The 22025-nt window shown below is 35.3% G+C and overlaps 1 protein-coding gene across 2 annotated transcripts in view; it reads left to right on the top strand.

The window, feature by feature from the left end:
• Nucleotides 1-22025, top strand: part of syt7b (synaptotagmin VIIb) — a 120628-nt gene that overhangs the window by 42870 nt on the left and 55733 nt on the right. For both annotated transcript variants that reach the window (XM_039659083.2, XM_039659084.2), the window contains exons 2-3: nucleotides 4131-4234; nucleotides 13332-13423. In XM_039659083.2, coding sequence (XP_039515017.2) covers nucleotides 4131-4234; nucleotides 13332-13423 — 196 coding nt within the window. The remainder of the gene's footprint in view (nucleotides 1-4130; nucleotides 4235-13331; nucleotides 13424-22025) is intronic.

Genomic DNA, 22025 nt, shown 5'->3' on the forward strand with positions numbered 1-22025 from the left:
CGACCCTGCTCCCAAATCACGGATCAGAGACCAAGGTTGTGTGCCATACAGAAATGAATTGAGAATGACTTTTAAATTCAAATTTAGTTTTTTAATTTGATTTGAGTTAGGATTGTAATTGGATTTTGTGCGCGCTTGGCTGCCGCTTCACACTTGATATTTGTTTTGTTAGTTAAAGTCTTTCACTGGAGGATTTTTTTTGGCATGGTAGCTGTTCCCGTTTTCCGTTTTGAAATCGTGGAGTCTGCATTTGTTTGGTTTCTGTGGCATTCGAGATGCGGTTCACCGGGTTGCTTGGTGTACCCCCTCCATGACGGACTACTCTGGTGTTACACCATTTTACTCTATTGCTTATTCTATATGGACTGTATGGCCGCCGGACATATTTATATCTATAAACATTTGAGTATTTGTCTTGTTTATTTATGTTATGTTAATTGCAAAGTGGAAAAAGTGCTATATAAATTAATCCACTTACTTGCTAGAATTAAAATGAATTCAAATTCAATGAAATTCATATATACTACATACCATTCAAAATGTTGGGGTCAGTAAAATTCATACTTTTATTCTGCAAGGACATATTACATTGATCAAGAGTGAGAGTTAAGACATTTATAATGTTGCAAAACATTTCCATTTCAAATTGTGCTGTTCTTATTAATCAAATAATCCTGGAAAGAAAAAAAATCGATGCCCTCATCTACTCAATAGTGTTTCTAAAAAGACAGAAATCATAGACAAAGTTGCTAATGGGGCAATCAACAGGGAGCGATTTTCAGATTTCAGCCCTCAGATACCCCTTTTCCACCCAAAAAGAACTGGTTCGGAACTGGTGCTGGTTTAAAGTTGGTTCGGAGTTGGTTCAACTTGCAAACCCGTTCAGAACCGGTTTGTTTTTCCACTGACTAGAGCGCCCAGGGAACGACGTCGTTACGTCACTGTGTACGTCTTAGCTAGAAACGCTTGCAAGTACATTGCTTTAGGATTATCTCTAACTTGTGTACCAAGAAAACTTAAAAAAAATATGTAAGTCTTTTCGTTTGATATATAACGTTATGTAATGTTTTCTGATAAGTTATGTACGCCTGTCATGTGTCATTTTTTCTTTCCATTTATTTGTTCTATACCGTGACTGTTTTCTTCTTTGTTTATGTTTCAAATAAATAAAAATAAATAAATAAAAACGCTTGCGTGTTTCTGCAGTTTCTCCTGGCTTTGCGATGGTCAGAAAAGATGTTTAGAACACATCTAAACCCGCCCCAGCCCCCGACGTAAACATGACGTGCTAAAAGAACGGTTCTAGTCCAGCAAAGAGTTGGTGCCGCTTTGGAACCAGTTTTCCCGGCCGCGAACCGGTTCTTTGGCTGTCGAAACACAAAGAACTGGTTCGCGTGCAGGCACCGGCTCCGAACCGGCTCTCAAAATGCTTTGGTGAAAAAGGGGCTAGAGACACTTTAGACCAGAAAGGGCTTCTCGTCTTTCATGGTACAATGAGTGTTGCCAACAGACCAATAAAAGTGAAGAATTCCACAGGTGAATGCACATGCCTTAGGAAAAAAAAAAAATTCTGATCACATTGGCTGTGTCTGAAATCTCCACTCAAACCACTACTACCTATGTAGGGGGTATAGGGAGTAGACCACTAGATAGTAAGCTCACCAGCATAATAGAAACACTACTTTCGGATCGTCTCTCTGTGCCGTCGATTACGTCATTGTTGTCGCCTGTCTGTCTTTTGTTACCATCAGTGCAATGCATGATGGTATGTGCTTGGGATCTTAAATCTTATGCTTAAATCTTATGATCTTAAAGATCTTAAATCTTATGCTTAAAAAAAGAAAATAAATAATTAAAGTCGGTAATACTCTTATTATTCTGCGCGATTTTACTTCTCAGTGGGGGTTTAGATGTTTTACTGGGAAAATAAGACATAAATGCTAATTGAGAAAGTGATTTTTTTTTTTTTTTTTGCAAAGTCAGACGGTCTCTTTCTGTCTCTGTGGGCATCTGTAAATCAGACTTGCAATGAATCAAATGTCTGGCGACGCAAGACTTACAGTATAAGTTGATAACATTAAATAAAAGGATAGAAAAATTCCCAGAACCTCAGGACTTTCTCTCTCACACACATTTATCTCCCTTTCCACCTCTCACTGTAATTTCCCTCATTTTATATATTTCTTAGGGGCATTATAAAATCATTTATCCTGCTCCCTTCCGCCCCCTTTCTGACAGAACCTCTACGGTTCTCCACATATATATTTTTTTTCATCCACAATATATATTATTCCCTCTTTTCTTCGCCTTCTCGGTTACCAGATTACTGTCAACTTTTCTCTCACACTTTTTTATCTTAAGTATTACCCTTCCAAACCTCAAACCTGTCCACTGTGCTTCTAAACACCCATTTCAAAAGAAAAATAAGAACGTGCCAATCTCTTTCTCACCGAAGATTGCTGATCTTCAACACCAGATCTCCTCACCTCCCACCTAAATCTCCTCACCTCTAAATGTCTCATGGACACGATGACTCAGACCTCGACTAAACCCTTATGGACTCTAATGTCATGACAGGGTCAGTGCAGTTGTGTTCGACCAGACCGTTGTATTTCACATGTTTTACTCAGTTTAACTGGATTACACGCCTGCTCTCCGTTCTGCCCCTCTCGGTGAAAATGAATCTATTTCTGAGCAGCTGCTTGTGTTTTACTTCACCACCCACTCTCGCTTTACTGCTGCACCATAAAATGTAATCAATACTGTTAGTCAAAAAATAAAAAGTTTCTTTACCTACTAAAAGTTTCCAATCAGTTCAATCAAATAATGAATTAGAGGTGCCCCTTTGCCTAATATGCATCCATTAGTGTAGTTTAGTTTTGTTTACTTGACCTTTATTAGTATATTATTATAATATAGCCTAATTTATTTGAATTTTTCTTCAGGATTTTGGACTTGAGACCTTCATCACTTGTTATATTAGTTACTGTTTGTTTTGTACTTTTACTTCTATTGATATTTGAAAATAAACGATTAATCGCGATTAATCGCATCCAAAATAAATGTATATATACATATATAATGTATAATATATATATATATATATATATATATATATATATATATATACTATATATATATATATATATATATATATATACACATGTATATTTAAGAAAAAATATTATTTATATATAATATAAATTATATATAAATCTATATACTGTATATACATGAAAATATTTCTTAAATATACATGTGTGTGTATTTTTTTATATAAAATAATTATACACAGCACCCACATATATTATGGAAACACAAACTTTTATTTTGGATGCGATTAATCACGATTAATCGTTTAACATCCCTAATTTTTTTATATATTTTAGATAATTTTTATAAGAATAAGAATGTTACAACATAAGAATGTTGTTAGGATTTTTACTTGATCACTCAAATTCTATTTTCATTTATTTTATTATTTTTTAAGCATTATTCTTTAGAATTTTTACTTGTGACTGTGTCGTTTGTGTCGACTTAGTGTTGTTTGTGACAACACTAGGGTGAGTAATTAATGACAGAATTTTCATTTTGGGGTGAACTGAACTTTTAAGGGTATAGCCTAAATGTTTTTATTTATTTATTTGAGTTATGGTTTGTTTGATATGAATGCCTAACAAATCTGTGAGTCACATTGTCTTACAAATGACATAACCACTCATTTTAGCAGTGTAACATTTAGTTAGAAATGTATGCATAAACTCTTAAATATGTGCCCGCTTTGAAATGCTAAATGACCCCTTAAGCATCGATCGACAGACTTGAGACATTTCTTAAAAAAATCATTTTCCTTGCTCTTATAAGCTCTGTTTCTAATTGGCTGCCTTGCTGTGTAACACAACGCGTAGGCAGAAACTCTGGATGCCAGTGCCACACAACAGCATCCTTCACTGGAGACTCGACTTTCAATTTATTCCAATAGAGTGTGATGTTAACTTATTAGCAAGCTATCGACACAACTCAAATTGAATAAAAGTGTTTGCAAAAACTTAACAGCAACTTAAGTGATCATGCAGTGTTAACGCATTACCTTTTGACCGCACTAATTTTAAGGAATTGTCTCTCCACAGGTTCTTTGTCTCTGTGCGTGTTCCTAGTTTCGTTGGGATTAACGGTGTGTGTTGTGTGGCTGGTGGCACTATGCGGGATCTGCGGATGGTGCCAACGCAAACTGGTGAGTGATTTCACTTCCTGCACAACAATAAGTGTACAATTGACATCTGTTTCTGAATAAGATTACCCGAATAATAAAAAGGTAGTTGCCTTTAGTAGTGCCATTTAAATGGTAGTAGTGTCTTCTGTTTAATGGTTGTTTGTCAATTACAGTCTGACAACAATCAATGAACATCTCAAAGATTATACATTTACATTATTACATAATTTTTTTAACATATTTTGCATTATTACAGCTCCCCTCTCTGTTCCGAATATGTCGTTTTCGGTGAAGCCCCTCCTTCCGAAATACGAAATGTGCTGTGATTGGTTAGCTGTCCCAGTGTGTTCTGATTGACAGTGTTTAGCATGTGTTCTGGAAATGCCCCGCCCCTCCTGTGAGTTCTGCGCTAGTCTAAATATAAAGGATGGCGGAAATTTTAAACCATTCGAGCCTGATTCAGACCCTGACAATATTAACAAACAAGAGGATCATCCCCTTTGGAGTGAACTTTGAGCTAACTTTGACTAACCTTGCAGTTCTTTTGTATGCTCAGAGAGCAACATTGCAGATTAACTAAAGTTTAAAAAGTGAAAAAGCATAATAGGACCCAATTATTAGCATTGCAGGAGGGGGGTATGGCATTCCCTTTATTTGTGTTTACATAAGACGTAGATCCAGATTGCCTTTCAATAGCTGTAAATCTTATTTTCTGTCTGGATAATTAGGTGTTGAGCCTGTAGTTTTCCCCGTTCAGCCTTAGCATCTGCAAAACAAGATTTGCCATTCAACTCATGCAAAGCAATTCAGCGCAAGGCGACCAAATGAGACTGAAATCATGAGGGAAGAAAGAACATGTATTAAGGAAAAAAGAAATAATTAGTCTAAATGATTTATACATAAACATGAAAATGTGATTACAGACCACTTTTTGATTAATAGCCAGTTGATAAATAACATCCACATACAAATTAATCTCCTGTGCTCAGTTTAATTAAATAACCCTCTTCCTAAAATAAACGGATCACTTATTATTCGAAATGAATTAATTACCTTTAACACATTTAATGTGTCACTTGCTCTTTTGCCTGGAAGAGAAGCCCGGATGTGAAGGCATTGTTTCACAACCATTTCTAATACAAATCCACGCTTTTCATTCATCAACCAGGAGTGATGAGTTTTGAGATGGTCAGCACGGGCCAGACGGAGGAAGTGAAATCAAGGAAATGAAAGGAGGAGTGAGAGGCAGACGGGAAGTCTGCAGGGTGGCTAAAAAGAGATTTCAAGCTTTAATTACACTCCGTAATGGCTTCCCTACCACGTGCCCGGCCTGCGGGCATCCAACGTCTTACTGTTATTACAATGAGGGATTACAAACACTTCTCATTCTGTGCAGTTTTTGCTTGTTCTATTTTTGCCATTTTCATTCTTGGTACTTAATGTTTTAATCGAAACCTGAACCCCTCCTCCTCTGTTTTTATATTGTATTAAGCTGTTCGGTGACTAACATGACACCTTCATAATCATGACATGACATATGTTACGAATATGAAGGAAGTTTTATTCATGTTTGTGACAACTGTCATTAAGTGTCATTCGCTCAGTTATGACATTTTTAATGCAAATATGACATTGTTTGAGATGTCTTTGTTATGACACATTGACATAAACCAATACATCATAACCTGTCAGTGTCTTGGTCACGACAACTTGACATTACTAGACAACACAACCTGTCATAAACATGACATAGAAAATTAATTATCAAACTTAAGAAACCACCTAGCTTTATTGGTTAACATTACATTAAACTGTCAGGTTGGTTTTGACATTGGCTGTCATGAAGCCATTATAACTTTTTAATGACATATTCAATTTGTACCACTGTAGTTGAGGTCATGAAAAATATTCATGACACAGTTATGATGACCTCATGACAATGTTAAAGCCAACCACATGACAGTTTAACTTAATTTTATGTCAATTTGTCATGACAAAGACACTGACAGGTTATGATGTATTGGTTTATGTCAAGATGTCATAAAGACATCTTAAACAATGTCATATTTGCATTTAAAATCTCATCATTGAGCGAAAGTCACCTAATGAAAGTTGTCTTAAACAAAACATGCATAAACCCTACTTCATATTCAAGATATATGCGGTTAGGTGACCATGAAATGATTTGCAAAATATTTTTTTGTCATCAAAATAATAGTGTTTTCACACTAGAGCTTTTGGTGAGGACCAAGTGCTTCATCGAGGTGAACAGCTGGGAGCGTTGTCCTAGAAACTCTGAGAGTTGTTCTGCAAAACCAAGTGTGAAAACAGCCACTAAAAGCTGTTTATCGTTGCAAAATGTATAAAAAACATGGTGTTAAAAAAAAGGACAATAGTTGAAATCTCTTTAACTATGAGCCCTTAAAGATTCCCTGTGGTGAAAATCAAGTTTTTAATGTTGTATATATGTCTGTTGTTGCTTTTATTATCCTTTAAGACAAACCATGTGCAAATTCTTCAGTCACCATTGCTGAGGATTTTCTCTTGAAACTGCAGTGTACCGAAGACAGTCACAAAAATGTGTTTGAAACCACCTCTGTTTCCTACCATCACAAACATGTAACAAAGCCCTCAACATGCGAAGATTTTCCACACAAGAACACCTTTAAGCAGGGACAGAAAAAATCAGGTATATTGCAATATAGACCTTATTCAGAGCGGCGCCATGACAGGTATGAAAGTGAGGCTGTGAGGGATAGACTTACCGTGTTTCCAATGGCATCCGCTGTAAAAAGCTGAATAAAGCTCCTAAATTTTTCACAGCTTATATTGTCGGGAGTTTTTTGTCAACTAAAATTTCTTGGAAAGATATTTTTCCAATGTTTCATGAGCAGAACAAAACGAAAACACATTAAATAACAGTACAGCCCTATCCCTCACAGCCTCGCTTTCATTCTCATTAAAAATCAAAGATGGCGCTGCCGTGAATAAGGCGTATAGTGGGTGAATTGAGAATATGATGTATATTAAAGGAGCTGTATGTAAGAAATTTATTTCAAATAATCATAAAAGGGCCATGCTAAAGAAATCATGTTCATTTCAAATACTTATATCACTGACAACAGTAGTCCAGCCAGGATATTGTCATTTAAAGAATGAAGTTGCAGCCCTCAACTGTTGTTGATGTTGTCATGTTGTGTTTTGGTCTGATACTCCACTCGCCACATATCTACCAATGTCTACCAAGTGTTGCAGCATCCGGGGTGCCAGCTCTGCTCTAGTTACCACTGCTGCAGATACAAACGTGTCGGATAAAAAAAATGTTGGATCTTGCAGCCTATATGGCAACCTCAAGTCAGGGCAGGGGGTTGAATGTGATTGCAGTACCAGTTTTGGCCACAATCTTACATACAGTACAGCTCCTTTAAGATGTTATGATGATATGCCTTTCTATTCTGTTCAAAGTGTTTCTAAGGATGCTAATTTTTCGAAGGAAGCTGTTTGACTCTGAGATGGTGAACGGGAACATGGCTTGTGTGACATTAGTAACACATTATTAGCTGTTTGATAACGTAGTCAAGCCAAAGGCTAATCATAAAATTATCTCTGTGTCTGAAGTTGTATAGCATTACATCAAACTCATTACCATTCTAATACACCAACTTGTTGACAACCATGTATAATTCACTCTTCCTCCTCTTCTTCTGAGTCAGTTTATGGTTAAATTAAATTCCCACATGTTTACACACACCATTGTGTAGCATTTACTACAGTTGACCAAGTGGATCAGGTAGTCGTCCGAGCTGCTGGGATTGAGTGGAGTTTTGAGTAGTCTCATTTGCATATTCATGGTTGATGAGTTTTAAGGGGTGAAATTATTGACTGTGTTGAAGATTTTATTATTTACAAAATAAGTCATTTAGCTATATATTAGTACACCATTATTTCCTCTGTGGGTGTGAATTTGACTTGACTTTTGGAAGCCTGAAAGGCCCGAAAGCTGAAACAACAGAGAGTGCTATTTCTGTATATTCCGCATTTTTATAATCATTTAGGTCACATTTGGTTGGAAAAAAGAATAAGAATAATAACAATAATAATAATAATAATTATTATTATTTATTTAGACCTACCTATATTGTATTTTTATAAAGCGTTTAGGTCTATATTGCTTTTATTTCCCCGGTGTCAAAATCAGGCAAACATAAATGTCAGGCAACACGATTCCTGCCTGATATATATATCCATGGATCACTGGATCTTTAGTAAGTTGTAAGGAACACTATATTGAGTCCAACATTTAGTTTAAATTGATACAATTTTTAATTTTTGTCGTATTTTCGCAGTTTCCCCTATTAAATCCAGTCTCACAGCAGATCTTTTGCCACTCTGTCAGGCTGAGGGAGGTTGTTTCGGCGGGAAAGTGACGTCAATGCATTCCCTCTATTGTAAGTCGCTTTGGATAAAAGCGTCAGCTAAAGAGTAAATGTAAATGTAAAATGTGCTTAATTGTCAAGAAAATGTCACAAACACAATGAAACCTATTGTAGACCAATTAAGTATTTTGCTTTAAGCAAAATTTTTTTTTTTCTTTTGTAAGATTCACCTTTTCTAACATCACTCATGAGTTCTTCTGAACCAAACAAACCCCTTTTCAAATATTGCATTAGGATTAATGTTGTTCTTTCAATTAAAACGGCTGTGGTCAGTCTTTTGATCAATAGCAGAAGAACAACAGATCCTTAATGAGTGAATAAGCCGGGATACGTTATGTAAGGCTGCGCAGCGAGAGTCTCCCTTTATGTTTCTCATACCTCATTCTGCCACGCCACAGGGCTCACTAATGATTCATATGTTTTTTGCCCACAACACCCCACGCTTCTCTCCGTGCCGACAGACTGCGTGCTTTCTCCTTCTCCTCCCAAATAGATTTGACAGTGCTGGGTAGTTTCGGGTCAAGACTACTTTTCCCTGTCTGATCCAGTTCTGACTCTCTGAACAGAGGGAATCTGGTGAAGATTGAAAGAACTTTGTTGAGAGAGATGAAAAATGTGTCATACAAGAACGAAAGTCCACAGAAGTTGATTTCTTGTATCTCCTGAAATGATTTAACTCCATATTAAATGCTGTACAATCATACAGCCATCCATCCATCCTCCTTTCATCCATCTATGACTTCATTGTTACTTCATTTCGGTTTGTGCTTATTATTTTTTTATCCATCCATCCATCCATTCATTGTTCTGTCTATTGTTCTATCCATCCATCCATTGTTCTATCTATTGTTTTATCCATCTGTCCATCATTCTATCTATTGTTATATCCATCCATCCATCCATCCATCGTTCTATCTATTGTTCTAACCATCCATCATTCTATCTATTGTTCATCCACTCATCCATTGTTCTATACATTGTTCTATCCATCATTATCCATCGTTCTATCTATTGTTCTATACATCATCCATCCATCCATCGTTCCATCTATTGTTCTTTCCATCCATCCATATCTTTCTACCCATCCGTCATTCAATCTATTGTTCCATCCATCCATCCATATCGTTCAATCCATCATTCTATCTATTTTTTACATCCATCCATCCACCGTTCTATCTTTTGTTCTATCCATTCATTCATCATTCTATCTATTGTTCCATCAATCCATCCATATCGTTCTATCCATCCATAATTTAATCTATTGTTCCATCCATCCATCCATATCATTCCATCCGTCATCCATTTTTCTATCCTTCTATTTATTGTTCAATCCATCTCGTTCAATTGTTCTATCCATCCACCCATCCTTCTATTTATTGTTCCATCCATCCATCCATCCATCCAACATTCTATCTATTTTTCTATCTCTCTATCCATCCATTCATCCATCCATCATTGTATGCATCCATCCATCCTTCTATTTATTCATCCATCCATCCAATCCATCCATCCCTTTCCAATCCATCCATCCATCCTTCTTTTATTTTTCCATCCATCCATCCATCCATCATTCTATAACATATCATATATAATTTCATGTATCATTTTATATATTACATTTATTTACTTTTATATATTACAAGAGTTGCATGTCCATCTTTTTTTAGTCTAACACTTTCTTTCTGTTGTATCTGAGGGGAATCATTTTTCAGCAGTAATTTGTGCAGATAAGATAATGGTGAGAAGTGCAGGTGAGGTGACGGAGAGTTTCAGCAAAGAAGATCTGAGAATAAAGCACTCTTAACATGTGACAGACAGTGTGAGGGCCGAGTTGGACCTGTTGTGAGACTACCACCAAGAAACCACCTGTGAAAAATCTTCTTCCCTCCTCTGTCTTTCTCTTTTTCTTAGTCGATGATATCATATTTCTCCTTGCTCATTCTCCTTTTGTGATTGTAAATTCTGTTTGAAAACCTACCCCTTACTCTATCTTTGCTGTTTCCCTTTCCCTTTGCTTCTCTCTCACACATACTGCATACCTGTCAGAGATCTCATCTTAAACAAATGTGTTTGTCTGAGAGGATATGCAAGAAGTATGACTTATTAGCGGTTCGTGCTTACTATTTTTTTGGGGGGGGGCAAAACAGAAACAGAATATTATTTATTGAGAAGTTGAGAAGTTGTGTAATAATCTCTATCCTAATTTATGCAACAAAGATTGCACGTTTTTTTAAGTTTAAGTAATTTTAAGATCTCATCGGGGTTATATTGTTCAATCTAACAAGCAAAGGTCAACTGTACAGCCTGACAGCTTCATTTTACAGTCTCTTTTAGCACCATTTTTAAACTTTAAAACAGTGTAGCATGTGAAGTTGACCCGCGGTTTTAATGAGCAGGATAATATGCATGAGACCAGTTATTCTACATTAATTTTAATTGTTCTTCCCATCAGCCGAACTACATACAAATCAGTTTCCAGTACTGCATGAACTTTTAACATTTTCAAAAGGTCTTTCAAAGGCAGAACTGGTGAGTTACATCTCTTATGGATGTGTAACATAATTTTGCATAATTTTAATAAGTATGTAGATTAAAGAATTAATAAGGTCAAAAAAGAGAACTTCTGTAAGTGTAGTTCTTCATCTTGCTCTGTAAATGAACCAAACATTAACAACATACACATGACTATGTCAAGAGACATAACTTTTGCATTTCAAATATTTATATTTAATAATTTATATATCATTATATTGATACATTTTATGGGGTATGGTGGAAGATTGTGCTCTAATTTCTTTAATATAGGATCTAATCTATATATTTCAATTTGTTAATATTATTTTTTTTCGAATACATTTCTAATTAATTTATTAATATTTATATTCATATTTAAACCAAGGTTATTATAGTTAATTAAAAGTAAAACATTAGTTTTAAAAAACATTAAAAAAATGTTAACTGAAATAAAATATATAAAAAACATGTTCTACTTTCTAATTTTCATTTTGTTTAACTTGGTGTAATAAAATAACTAAAATTGAAATAAGAATTAAAAACTATACATGCATATTTTTTTAAATAATGAAAAATGCAAAAACATGCATCAAAATGAGTACAACTTTAATATAAAAATATAATAACCCACTAATTTAAAATGTTAATAAAGAACATAATATTATCCCATTGATGCTAACATAACACCTCTGTAAAGATTTATCTGTGGTGATATTTAACGGTTAAGAAAAACAGTATTTTACATCTATGAAAAAAATACGCATAATCAGTCATAATGAATGTTGTTTGACTGCAGAATTTATTTAGCTAAATTCCTGTTCCTGCAATTCCGATTCAAATTCTACACTAATTCCACATCCTGTGGGGCGTGGCACAAGTTCTGATTTAAATGAGTGCACTTGCGTTGCAAGTCACAAGATGTTTGTACCTGTGTATGAACACAATTGTTTCGCTTCCTTTCTTTTGTAACTATTCATTACATCGGTAGACAGATCATGGCAGAGGAGCGATTGCATGTTGGCAGCCGCCGTAATTTAAATGCTTGAAACTGGCAGGCTATTGCTGTGCCCGGGCCAAGACGCTGCTCTTTCTTCCTCCCGTTCCGATCATTTATCATCTCTTACACAACTGCTGGCGGCTGATGGCTTTCAGAGGACTTTGTAATGAATACTCCACCTGCAGAATCACTTTGAGATGGATTGGCCAATCAAGAGATGGTGGGGAGGAGTGCATCTTTGACAGACAGGAAATGATGTAATTAGCCTTTATGTAATTGCTTGAATCGATCAGTAGAGTTGTCTCAGTTGTCTGCCAATAGCACAACTGTTTGCATATGGTGTATTATTGATGCGTGAGTGTTTACTCAAGCTAAACTGTAGTCCTTAGGGTTGAATGTCCATTGAAAGGAAGCTTTTCAGTTTCAGGGCATGTAGAATGTATGCGTTTACCAGGGTCAGAAATGAACTTGTTTAGTGGAATCAACGTTGGCAAAAATAACTATTGATTTTGATATTTGAATAATGAATAGCAATGTTAATTAATGGAATATACAAAGCACTTTTTGTGTTTTGGGGAACTCATTGTGCAGTTTTTGCCCTCTCATCTTGAATTTGGGTGGTACTTTTGTACATTTTATTGGCATTTTTTTTTTTTGCCCCAAGTGCCTGTTCATTTCCCCCTCTTGTGTTTACACCCTCTTTGGCTGCTTTTGCTTGGTCATATTTGAGTCTCTGAGTCTGTATTTAACAACTTTACTTAGATAGCATCCCAGTCATGTTCAAGAAAATGTCAACTTTTGCAACAAACTCAGATGTAGACATTCGCTTCTGCTGATCCAATTCACTGTATTCCAGACTGACTGGCTCTTTCGATATCTTATGCTTTCCAATCTATCAAAACAGCTTCTCTAATGTGTAAACACCCAGAGGGTCTCGGGCTTGTCATTAATATCTGTGTAAAAATCCTCTATTTGGCTGTTGTTGGTGCGCATTAGCTCTATCAGTCCATCTATCAAACTTTACTGGTTAATTAAACCGTGTAACTTGCAGCAATTGCACAGAATTTGCTGAAATATGCCACCTGAATCCTATAATATCAGGCAATATTCTCCTTCCCTTCTATTTTTTGTTTTTCTCTTACATTTCTGTCTTCTTTCTTTATCTCTGAAGGGGATGAGGAATAAGCCGGGGGTGGAGACAGCGGGGACCCCAGACTCGGTTTCTGTGTCGGGGAGAGGCCGAGGAGAAAATAAAGCCATCAAGTAGGTGCCTCCTGCTGAGATTAACTATTGCTGTTAATGTCTTGGTAATGAGTGGAAAACATTACTTTGGATGCTGAGTTGTATGTGCTAGACTCAGAATGGAACTAAAGTGTCTGAATCAAACACTGCATACTGCTAAACATTTCTGTAATTTAAGGCCAAGGTATTGAAAAAATAAAAAATTAAGGTCGTGACAACCGCTTTTACAAAAGTACTGAACTGAACTAGTTGTTAAAGGATTATTTCACTTTTTAAAAACTGTTGCTGATAATTTACTCACCCCCATGTCATCCAAGATGTCTATGTCTTTCTTTCTTCAGTCGAAAAGAAATTAAGGTTTTTGATGAAAATATTCCAGGATTTTCTCCATATAATGCACTTCAATGGGAACCAAACGATTCAAGGCCCAAATGAGAGTTTCACTGCAGCTTCAAAGGGCTTTAAACGACACCAGACGATGAATACGTGTCTTATCTAGCGAAACGATCGCTCATTTAAAAAATAACTAAAAAAGTTTAAGTTTTATAAGCACAAATGCTCGCCTTGCTCTGTTCTGTGATGCGCGTTCGTGACTCTCCTGTTCGTACTTGTTCATCAAAATGACTCGTTTTCGAGTCATTTCGTTCATTTCATTCGTTGAATGAACCAAATGAATCAAAAATAGATTTGTTTGTTTGCTAGATAAGACCCTTATTCATGGTCTGGTATCGTTTAAAGCCCTTTGAATATGCACTGAAACTCTCATTTGGACCTTGAACCGTTTGGTTCCCAGTGAAGTCCATTATATGGAGAAAAATCCTGGAATGTTTTCATCAAAAACCTTCTTTTCTTTTCGACTGAAGAAAGAAAGACATGGACGTCTTGGATGACATGGGGGTGAGTAAATTTTAAGCAAAAGTTTTTTTTACAAGTGAACTTCTCCTTTAATGCCATATACAGTACTCTTAAAACTATAGATGACACTGGCTAATGGGCCCTTAACTAATCTGCTTGCAATCACGATATTCTCTATAGGGCACAGCTGATTGGCTCCTGCTGTATCAGTAGCCAATGAGCTCGCTGCTCAACCTTCAAATACTGGTTAGCATTAGCTATAGCAGTGCAGTGTGCTTTCAGAAACCCTCCTCCTTCCCCAGCTTCACATCTGCTACGGGTAATTCATATACGTTATTGTACATCAGCAGCAGTGCAGCATGTCTTACTTGCTCACAGCAGCATGTCATGTACGTTTGGGCAGTAGCAAGTGATGTAGTTGCTCTTCAGCAACGTAGCAGATCTATTCCGCCAAGACCAAACATTTCAACTTTGTCATATCCATGCCAAACACTCCGACAGTTGTCATGACAGAAATTTTAATATGCATCAGGGATGTCTCTTCTGTATGCGTGTAGTGCTAGAAAATCACCTGGATGAGCCATGACTCATTCATGTTGCCAAGTCTTGATAAAACCAAAAAACAAGCCCATAATAAACCAAGATAAATCCAAATGCTTCATATTGAAAATAAGTCCAATATTGTGACTCGCATCTGTCCTCTTTAAAAACTATATGCTTGATTGCTTTATGAGCCAACTAATAATAGCGGATACCAAATGTGTGACACTAATGTGACATTGCTAACCGTGTAAATGATGTACATAGTTTACATTTTTAGACATATTTCATAACCCATGCTCATTTTTAATTTATTCAGGAGTGTTCATTTCTATTTGTAGTGTCAGAAGTGTTACATTCAATTCTCACACCAGCTGTGGTATTTGTCATGGTCAATACTTTGGATAACACTGGGCGTAAAAAAAAAAATTGTTTGTTTCCGGTTTCCGACCGACCCTGTCAATTTATGTGCGACCCAAAATTATTTTATGAGCTTGGGGAAGAAATAATAAAAATTAAATAAATACACAAATAAAAAAATTTGAGGCGAACTATAAATTTACGTTTTTGTACAGCTCCGTCTTTTTATAGCACGCGATGCAAGATGCATCTTGTCCTCCAGCAATCTATTAACAAACGAGGCAGATATCGTTCGTCAAACTGAACTATAATACATACTATACAAGTCTTTTTTTTTTGTAATTTAGGATATTTTTATTCATATTCGCACACATACAAATACATGCATTCATAGGCATGTACACACCACATACTAATACCTCCATCCGCCTAGTTTTATTAAAAATCATCCCAAAAATTCCAATCATGATCCCAATCCCATCTTCTGCTGTCTATCACTTCTTTCGCCATGTATTTGTTCGTTTCTTTCATTATTTTATGCAATCCAAAACACTCTAACCTGCCGCGGTTCGTATCTCTAGAGCCCGTCTAACTTGTCCGCTTTTCCGGGACAAATGGATTTTTGAAGGACAAGTAAAAGAGAATTTTACTCTCCCCAACGGACAAGTAGCCTGATTAGAACATCAATAACAAACAAAAAAATAACTAGGGAATCACTAAACCGAGAGAATGATTCTGATTTTATTACATTTATTGCAAGTTGCGATCGATTGTGGATAATAAATGTAGCAGGCAGCAGCTAGGCCTACTGTATTACTGATGGTAAATTTGCGCTGTTGACGCTCGCGCAGAGAAATCTACACACACACACACACACACAGTTAACAACATACTCTGCCTATAAAAAATCTAAATGTGGAGTTTTTATATTTTAACATATGTTAAGCACTAAGCAGCCTCAATTATTTTTCCTGAATACCATCACGATTGAAAAAGTGACATTGATTTCCTACAACAGTTCAATAAACAGTTAAGATTAAGTCACTTACTGTTTATAAGCAATATTGGGTGTTTTTGTTCTATTCCAGCAGCGAAAATAATTCCAAAGAAAAGTCACAGCAGAACAACGACGCATCTCACAGGAACTCATCCTGTTTTCATTACTGAATGATTCAGCATTTTGAACGAATCGGTTGAGTCAAAGATTCAATGACCCATTCATAAACATCAACATCTGTCTCATTCTTGAATGAATCAACCGTTTGAACGAATCGTTTGAATTAATGAATCAATAACTCACTCATTAATACGGCCGCCTGCCGCCACCTATTGGCAGTTTAGTGTTATGTTCATAAGTAGCCTAGTATAATTCTTTCCAATATTTCTTATTTGCACATTTAAATCAATTTCATAACATTATTTTATGAAATTGTAATTTTTCATTGTAAATGATTTAATTTGATCAGCTAGGGTAACAGTAAGCTTCATCTTTCATTTTAAATTCCTAAATTTGATCAATAAATTCAATTATTTAGAATAATAAGACACTATAGGGCATTTAATAATATTGGTGGAGGAGATGCTCTTAAAGGTGCATATATTACAATATGCCTTTTTAAATATCAAAGCTGATTGAACACTGATGAGAATATTGCTTCAGAATAAAAAATAAATAAATTTAAAAAATCCGGACAAGCAACTTTTTACTCAGACAAGTGATTGACAGATTTACTTACTTGTCTGGAGGACAAGCACGTGAAAAGGCTTGAGGGGATAGTTCACTTTGATATTTTTAGTTTTGACCAAAAAATATCAAAATTGAAAATACTGCAGAAACAAAAACACCTACATCTATCCCTTGAGGTAAGCTAAAACATATCAAAAATAATTTTGTGAACTATCTCTTGAATTTCCTACCCATCCCTTGCTGCCACTGGAAAAAAAAAAAAAAAAAAAAAAAAAAAAAAATTCCCTACCGACCCATGCCCTCAACTGACAACCAACCGGAACCAAACTTTTTTTTTTTTAGGCCCTGGTTTGCTGTTTGCAAACATCAGACACTGAATCTTGTTCTGGCTAATGCCATTCTGCCATAATAATTTCATATTTACCATATGCCATGTTAATCTGCATACGTACATTTCACATACTGTGCATAGCGATCACAATGGCAATGAATTTGACTTGACCTTTTTCAAAGCATCGAATGAGTATCTTTTTTTTATTTTCTAGACTCTATGCAAAAAACTATGCAAAATAGCTGTTTTTATTCCTGATTTTTTTAAATCTCTGAATTAATCATGTAATGTTGTGAGATTAGAAACATTTACTGTATTGTTGAGTATTTTAAATTGTTTCACATATTTTGTAAAACAACAGGAAGAATACAGTGTATTAATTGATACGAAGTGGTTCATGTATTTCAGCTGGTGATAATTATCTAATTAATATCATTTATTAGTTTAGTCATTGGTGTAGAAAATGAGCTCAAAATGAAAATATGAATAATTTATTATAACTTGTTATAATTAATTATAAATATTTGGATCAGTTAATAGAATTAAGTTGATGTAGTTGAATTGATATGACAATCAATTGATCTGTTCATCCAGGGAACTGATTGATCCTCTATCAACTCTCAGAAATTATATTTTTCGTGGCCACAGAAAAATGACTCTTTCTTAAGATGTATCTTTGATCGCATCATTAAAGGGACGTTGGTTTGAATGTGCCCAAAAGTCACAAACACATAACTAATCTAAACAAACATGCACACAATCACGCATACGTGGCCGTGGGTAAAATGGAAAGTGAATGAAACTGGAAACAGAAACGGGAATGAAGCTATGGAAAAGAACCATCAGTTTGTTATTTTAAAGCACCTTGTTAAAGGAGTAGTTCTCTTTAAAAAAAAAAAAAAACTTTTGCTGATAATATACTCACCCCCATGTCATCCAAGATGTCCACATCTTTCTTTCTTCAGTCGAAAAGAAATTAAGGTTTTTGCTGAAAACATTCCAGGATTTTCTCCATATAATGCACTTTACTGGGAACCAAACAGTTCAAGGTCCAAAAGATACTTTCAGTGCAAACTGCAAACTGCTCAAAGGGCTTTAAACGATTCCAGACGATGAATAAGGGTCTTATCAAGCTAAACGATCACTCATGTAAAAAACAAAAAACAAAGTTTAAGTTTTATTAGCTCAAATGTTCACCTTGCACTGTTCTGTGATGCGCGTTCGTGACTCTCCTGTTCAAACTCGTTCATCTAAATGAACAAATCTTTTTCCGAGTCAATTCGTTAATTTTGTTCGTTGAATCAACCAAATGACACGAAAAAGATTTGTTCATTTTGATGAACGAGTTTGAACAAGAGAGTCACAAATGTGCATCACACAGAACAGAGCATTTCAAGGCAAGCATTTGAGCTTATAAAACTTAAACTTTGTTATTTATTTTTTAAATGAGCGATCGTTTCACTTGATAAGACCCTTATTCGTCGTCTGGAATTGTTTAAAGCCCTTTGAACAGTTTGCAGTTTGCACTGAAACTGTCTTTTGGACCTTGAACCGTTTGGTTCCCATTGGAGTCCATTATATGAAGAAAAATCCTGGGATGTTTTCATCAAAAACCTTAATTTCTTTTCGACCGAAGAAAGAATGACATGGATATCCTGGATGACGTGGGGGTGAGTAAATTAGCAGAAAAAGTTTTTTTTTAAAGTGAACTACTCCTTTAACAGGGGTATACAATACTGGCATGTACAGTATATGATACTTGCAATGCCTTTGCCGTTGAACCAGCATCCGAATGCAGTCTCAGGAGAAAGTCTTGATGGTTCAGTAAGTCGATGTTGAAGTTGCAATCGATATTTTCCACATTGAATGAAGAAATGATGATGATCTTGCAATGTTAGCCTGACTCAGTCATTGTCAATGAAGTTACAATAGTTATAATTTAAGGGTGTTGATAGAGAAACCTTTAAAGATTCCTGTAATATTAATATGTTGCATAGGTATAGTGTAGGTGAGGTTACATTAACTAGTGCATTGTTCTATCATAAAGCATGCATACAATACAAAAACACCATAAAAAGACAGTAATAACCATGCACACAATGTCCTGGTGATGTACATGTTCATTCATAGAAGGTTTGCATTTGCATTAATGGAAAGAAATCCTTTTGTGTTTTTCTATTGGTCTCTCGATATATATCGCCAAGGCCCATGCAAATACTGGAATAGGATTGTAGAATCAACACATAGTTCAACAAAATTAAATATAATCAATAATTGTGTGTCTGATTGGTCCAGACACTACATTGGTTTAGTAAATTCCCATTACCTGATAAGCAAATCCATCCTGCCTATTCAGTGGTCTATACCTACTGTACCGTCTGTTCATATTGAGGTATCAATACCATTACTTCTACTTCTAAAGCCAAAATGATGGCTTTCACACACTTGATGATGTTTATCAGGTCAGCAGTATGAAGCTGGTCCACTTGGAGCACTTGCTCTGGTAACAACTGCAGCCTGAATATTAATCAGGCAATGCTCTAATTAGACACCAATGCATCTCACAGCAGATGGATACTGTTTTTATATCAGTGCAAGAGGCCAGACTGCTAATCACCTGTGACCGCACAAGGGCACGGAGAGACAATCCGCCGCACATTTCCTTGTGTTCTTCAGACTGCGAATGAGATTTATTTCCTTAAAGCGGGATTGGAACCCACAACAACAGTGTGGAACATTTGCATGCATCATACAATACTTAAGTGTATGTAAGTCTCAGTGCAATGTTAAAATAACACAAACAAGTATGATTTTGAGAAAACGTATCTAATCATAATGTAAAGTATGAAAAACAATGGAATGTTTTTCATAATTAAATTATTTAAATGTTAATAATTTAATAACTAAATGTAATAACTTTTAATTATTTAACTTTTAACTTAAGACCGTTCAGGCATTTTGCATTAAATGCATTATATAAAACTTTGTTCTCAAAATGATCTTTTAAAGTGGCACTAAAACACCATTTTAATTTATTTTTTTTTTATGTTAAAATATTTCATTGTTTATTTGTCCAAGTAGGACCATTAGAGCAGCTTGCAGCACCAGAAATGAGCCAATCAGTAAAAAGGAAATTGGTTGCCAGAAATATGATGCAATATTGATTTGCTAATTTGCAGCATTAAAAGATCTGAAAAATAAGATTTAAATAATATAGTATGGGAAAATTACTAAATAATTTGGTGCTTGAAATTCATGTGTTTCTTATATGCATGTTTGCATGTGTCTCACCCCACTGTGTGTGTGTGTGTCCTGGTAAACCCTACTTTATGGGGACAAAATGTCCCCACAAAGATTGCAATAAACAGAATCCGTGTTCCTTTATGGGGACATTTTGGTCCCTGTGAGGAAAACGGCTTATAAATCAAGTGATGTTTGTTTTTGTTTTGTTTTTTAAATGTAAAAATGCAGAAAGAATGTACAGTTTGTACAGTCTAAAAATCATTATGTCTAAGGAAAGTCCCAATGAAACATGAAAACAACCTTGTGTGGTACTGTAAACCCTACATTGTGGGGACAAAATCTCCCCATAAGAATGGTATTACTAGATATCTTTGAAAAACAGCTTATAAATCATACTAAATGTTGTTTTTTGAACATGTAAAATGAGTTTCTGTGAGATTTGTGTTTAGGGGTGGGGTTTGGGAATAAAATGTACAGTTTGTACAGTATAAAAATCAGTCTATGGAAAGTGAAAACGTTGGACCACCTCCAAAATGTTCAGAGTTCTATTAGATGCCTGCATCAACCCAAATTAAATATTAAATGGTAGATTCATTTATAAGGCTTAGAGATTTAATACAGACCGATCTGACATTGTCAGAACAGATGAAACCACTAAACCTCACAGCTCACCGTCTGGCACTGTCACAGGCCAGTCCGTTTGGAAATAGACTTTATTATAAATACTTCAACTTCAACTTCTTTCTAATGTGGATATTATCCTGGATCTGGAATTTGAAAAAGTATGCTTTTTATGCATTATACATTTTATTTGAATGATCTTATCTTGTGGTTTGCAGCCATGCAAGTAAAAATCTGAAATGAGATAAAGTACCTTTCATTTGTAAAGTATTTACTGAATTAGGTTTTACTGTAAAAAATAATCGTGATCAGAAAGTTCCTCATAGTTTTCTTGTTTTTTTTTCTAATCAGTTATGTACATTAGCTTTTTATGTTACATTCAGTGTTGTTAAATGAATGTTTATTATTGCATTTTTTTTATTTCATGTGGGTTACCATGATGTTGATGGTGTTTAACGTTTGTGTGATTGACACTCTGCAGCGTTTTTATATAAGTATTAACGCTCTTATTGAAGACTATGAGCTTTGATTGATCATGTGACTCTCATCACTGCTGTACAAATGGTTAGTAAATCAACATTTTATCAGATAATGAAAAACGGTTTATTACTGTAAAGTCTGTAAAACCATTAACGTTCCTACCACATTTTTAACAGTAAAGTTCTGGCAACCACGGCTGCCAGTTTTTTTTACCGTAAAAATTGCGGTTTTATTTTTTACAGTTTACATAAAACAACTATATGCAGATATATGCCATTACTATATGATTTCGATCATGCCGCCCACCTCTAATTAGATGCCTTACCTCTGATATGACTTTTTCTGTCTTGCTTCTGTTGTTCTTATAGAGATTTGAAGTTTGTAGCTACAGTAGGTTATAAAAGACTATCCTCTGTGAGTCAAAGCGAATGTAATGACAGCACAGAATAAATATTTTGACTATGTGCATGATATCCATCTCAAAACCCCTTTAATCTCACCCTCAG

This window comes from Pimephales promelas, chromosome 1 (genome assembly GCF_988280905.1).
Source record: "Pimephales promelas chromosome 1, fPimPro1.hap1.1, whole genome shotgun sequence".
NCBI lineage: Eukaryota > Metazoa > Chordata > Actinopteri > Cypriniformes > Leuciscidae > Pimephales > Pimephales promelas.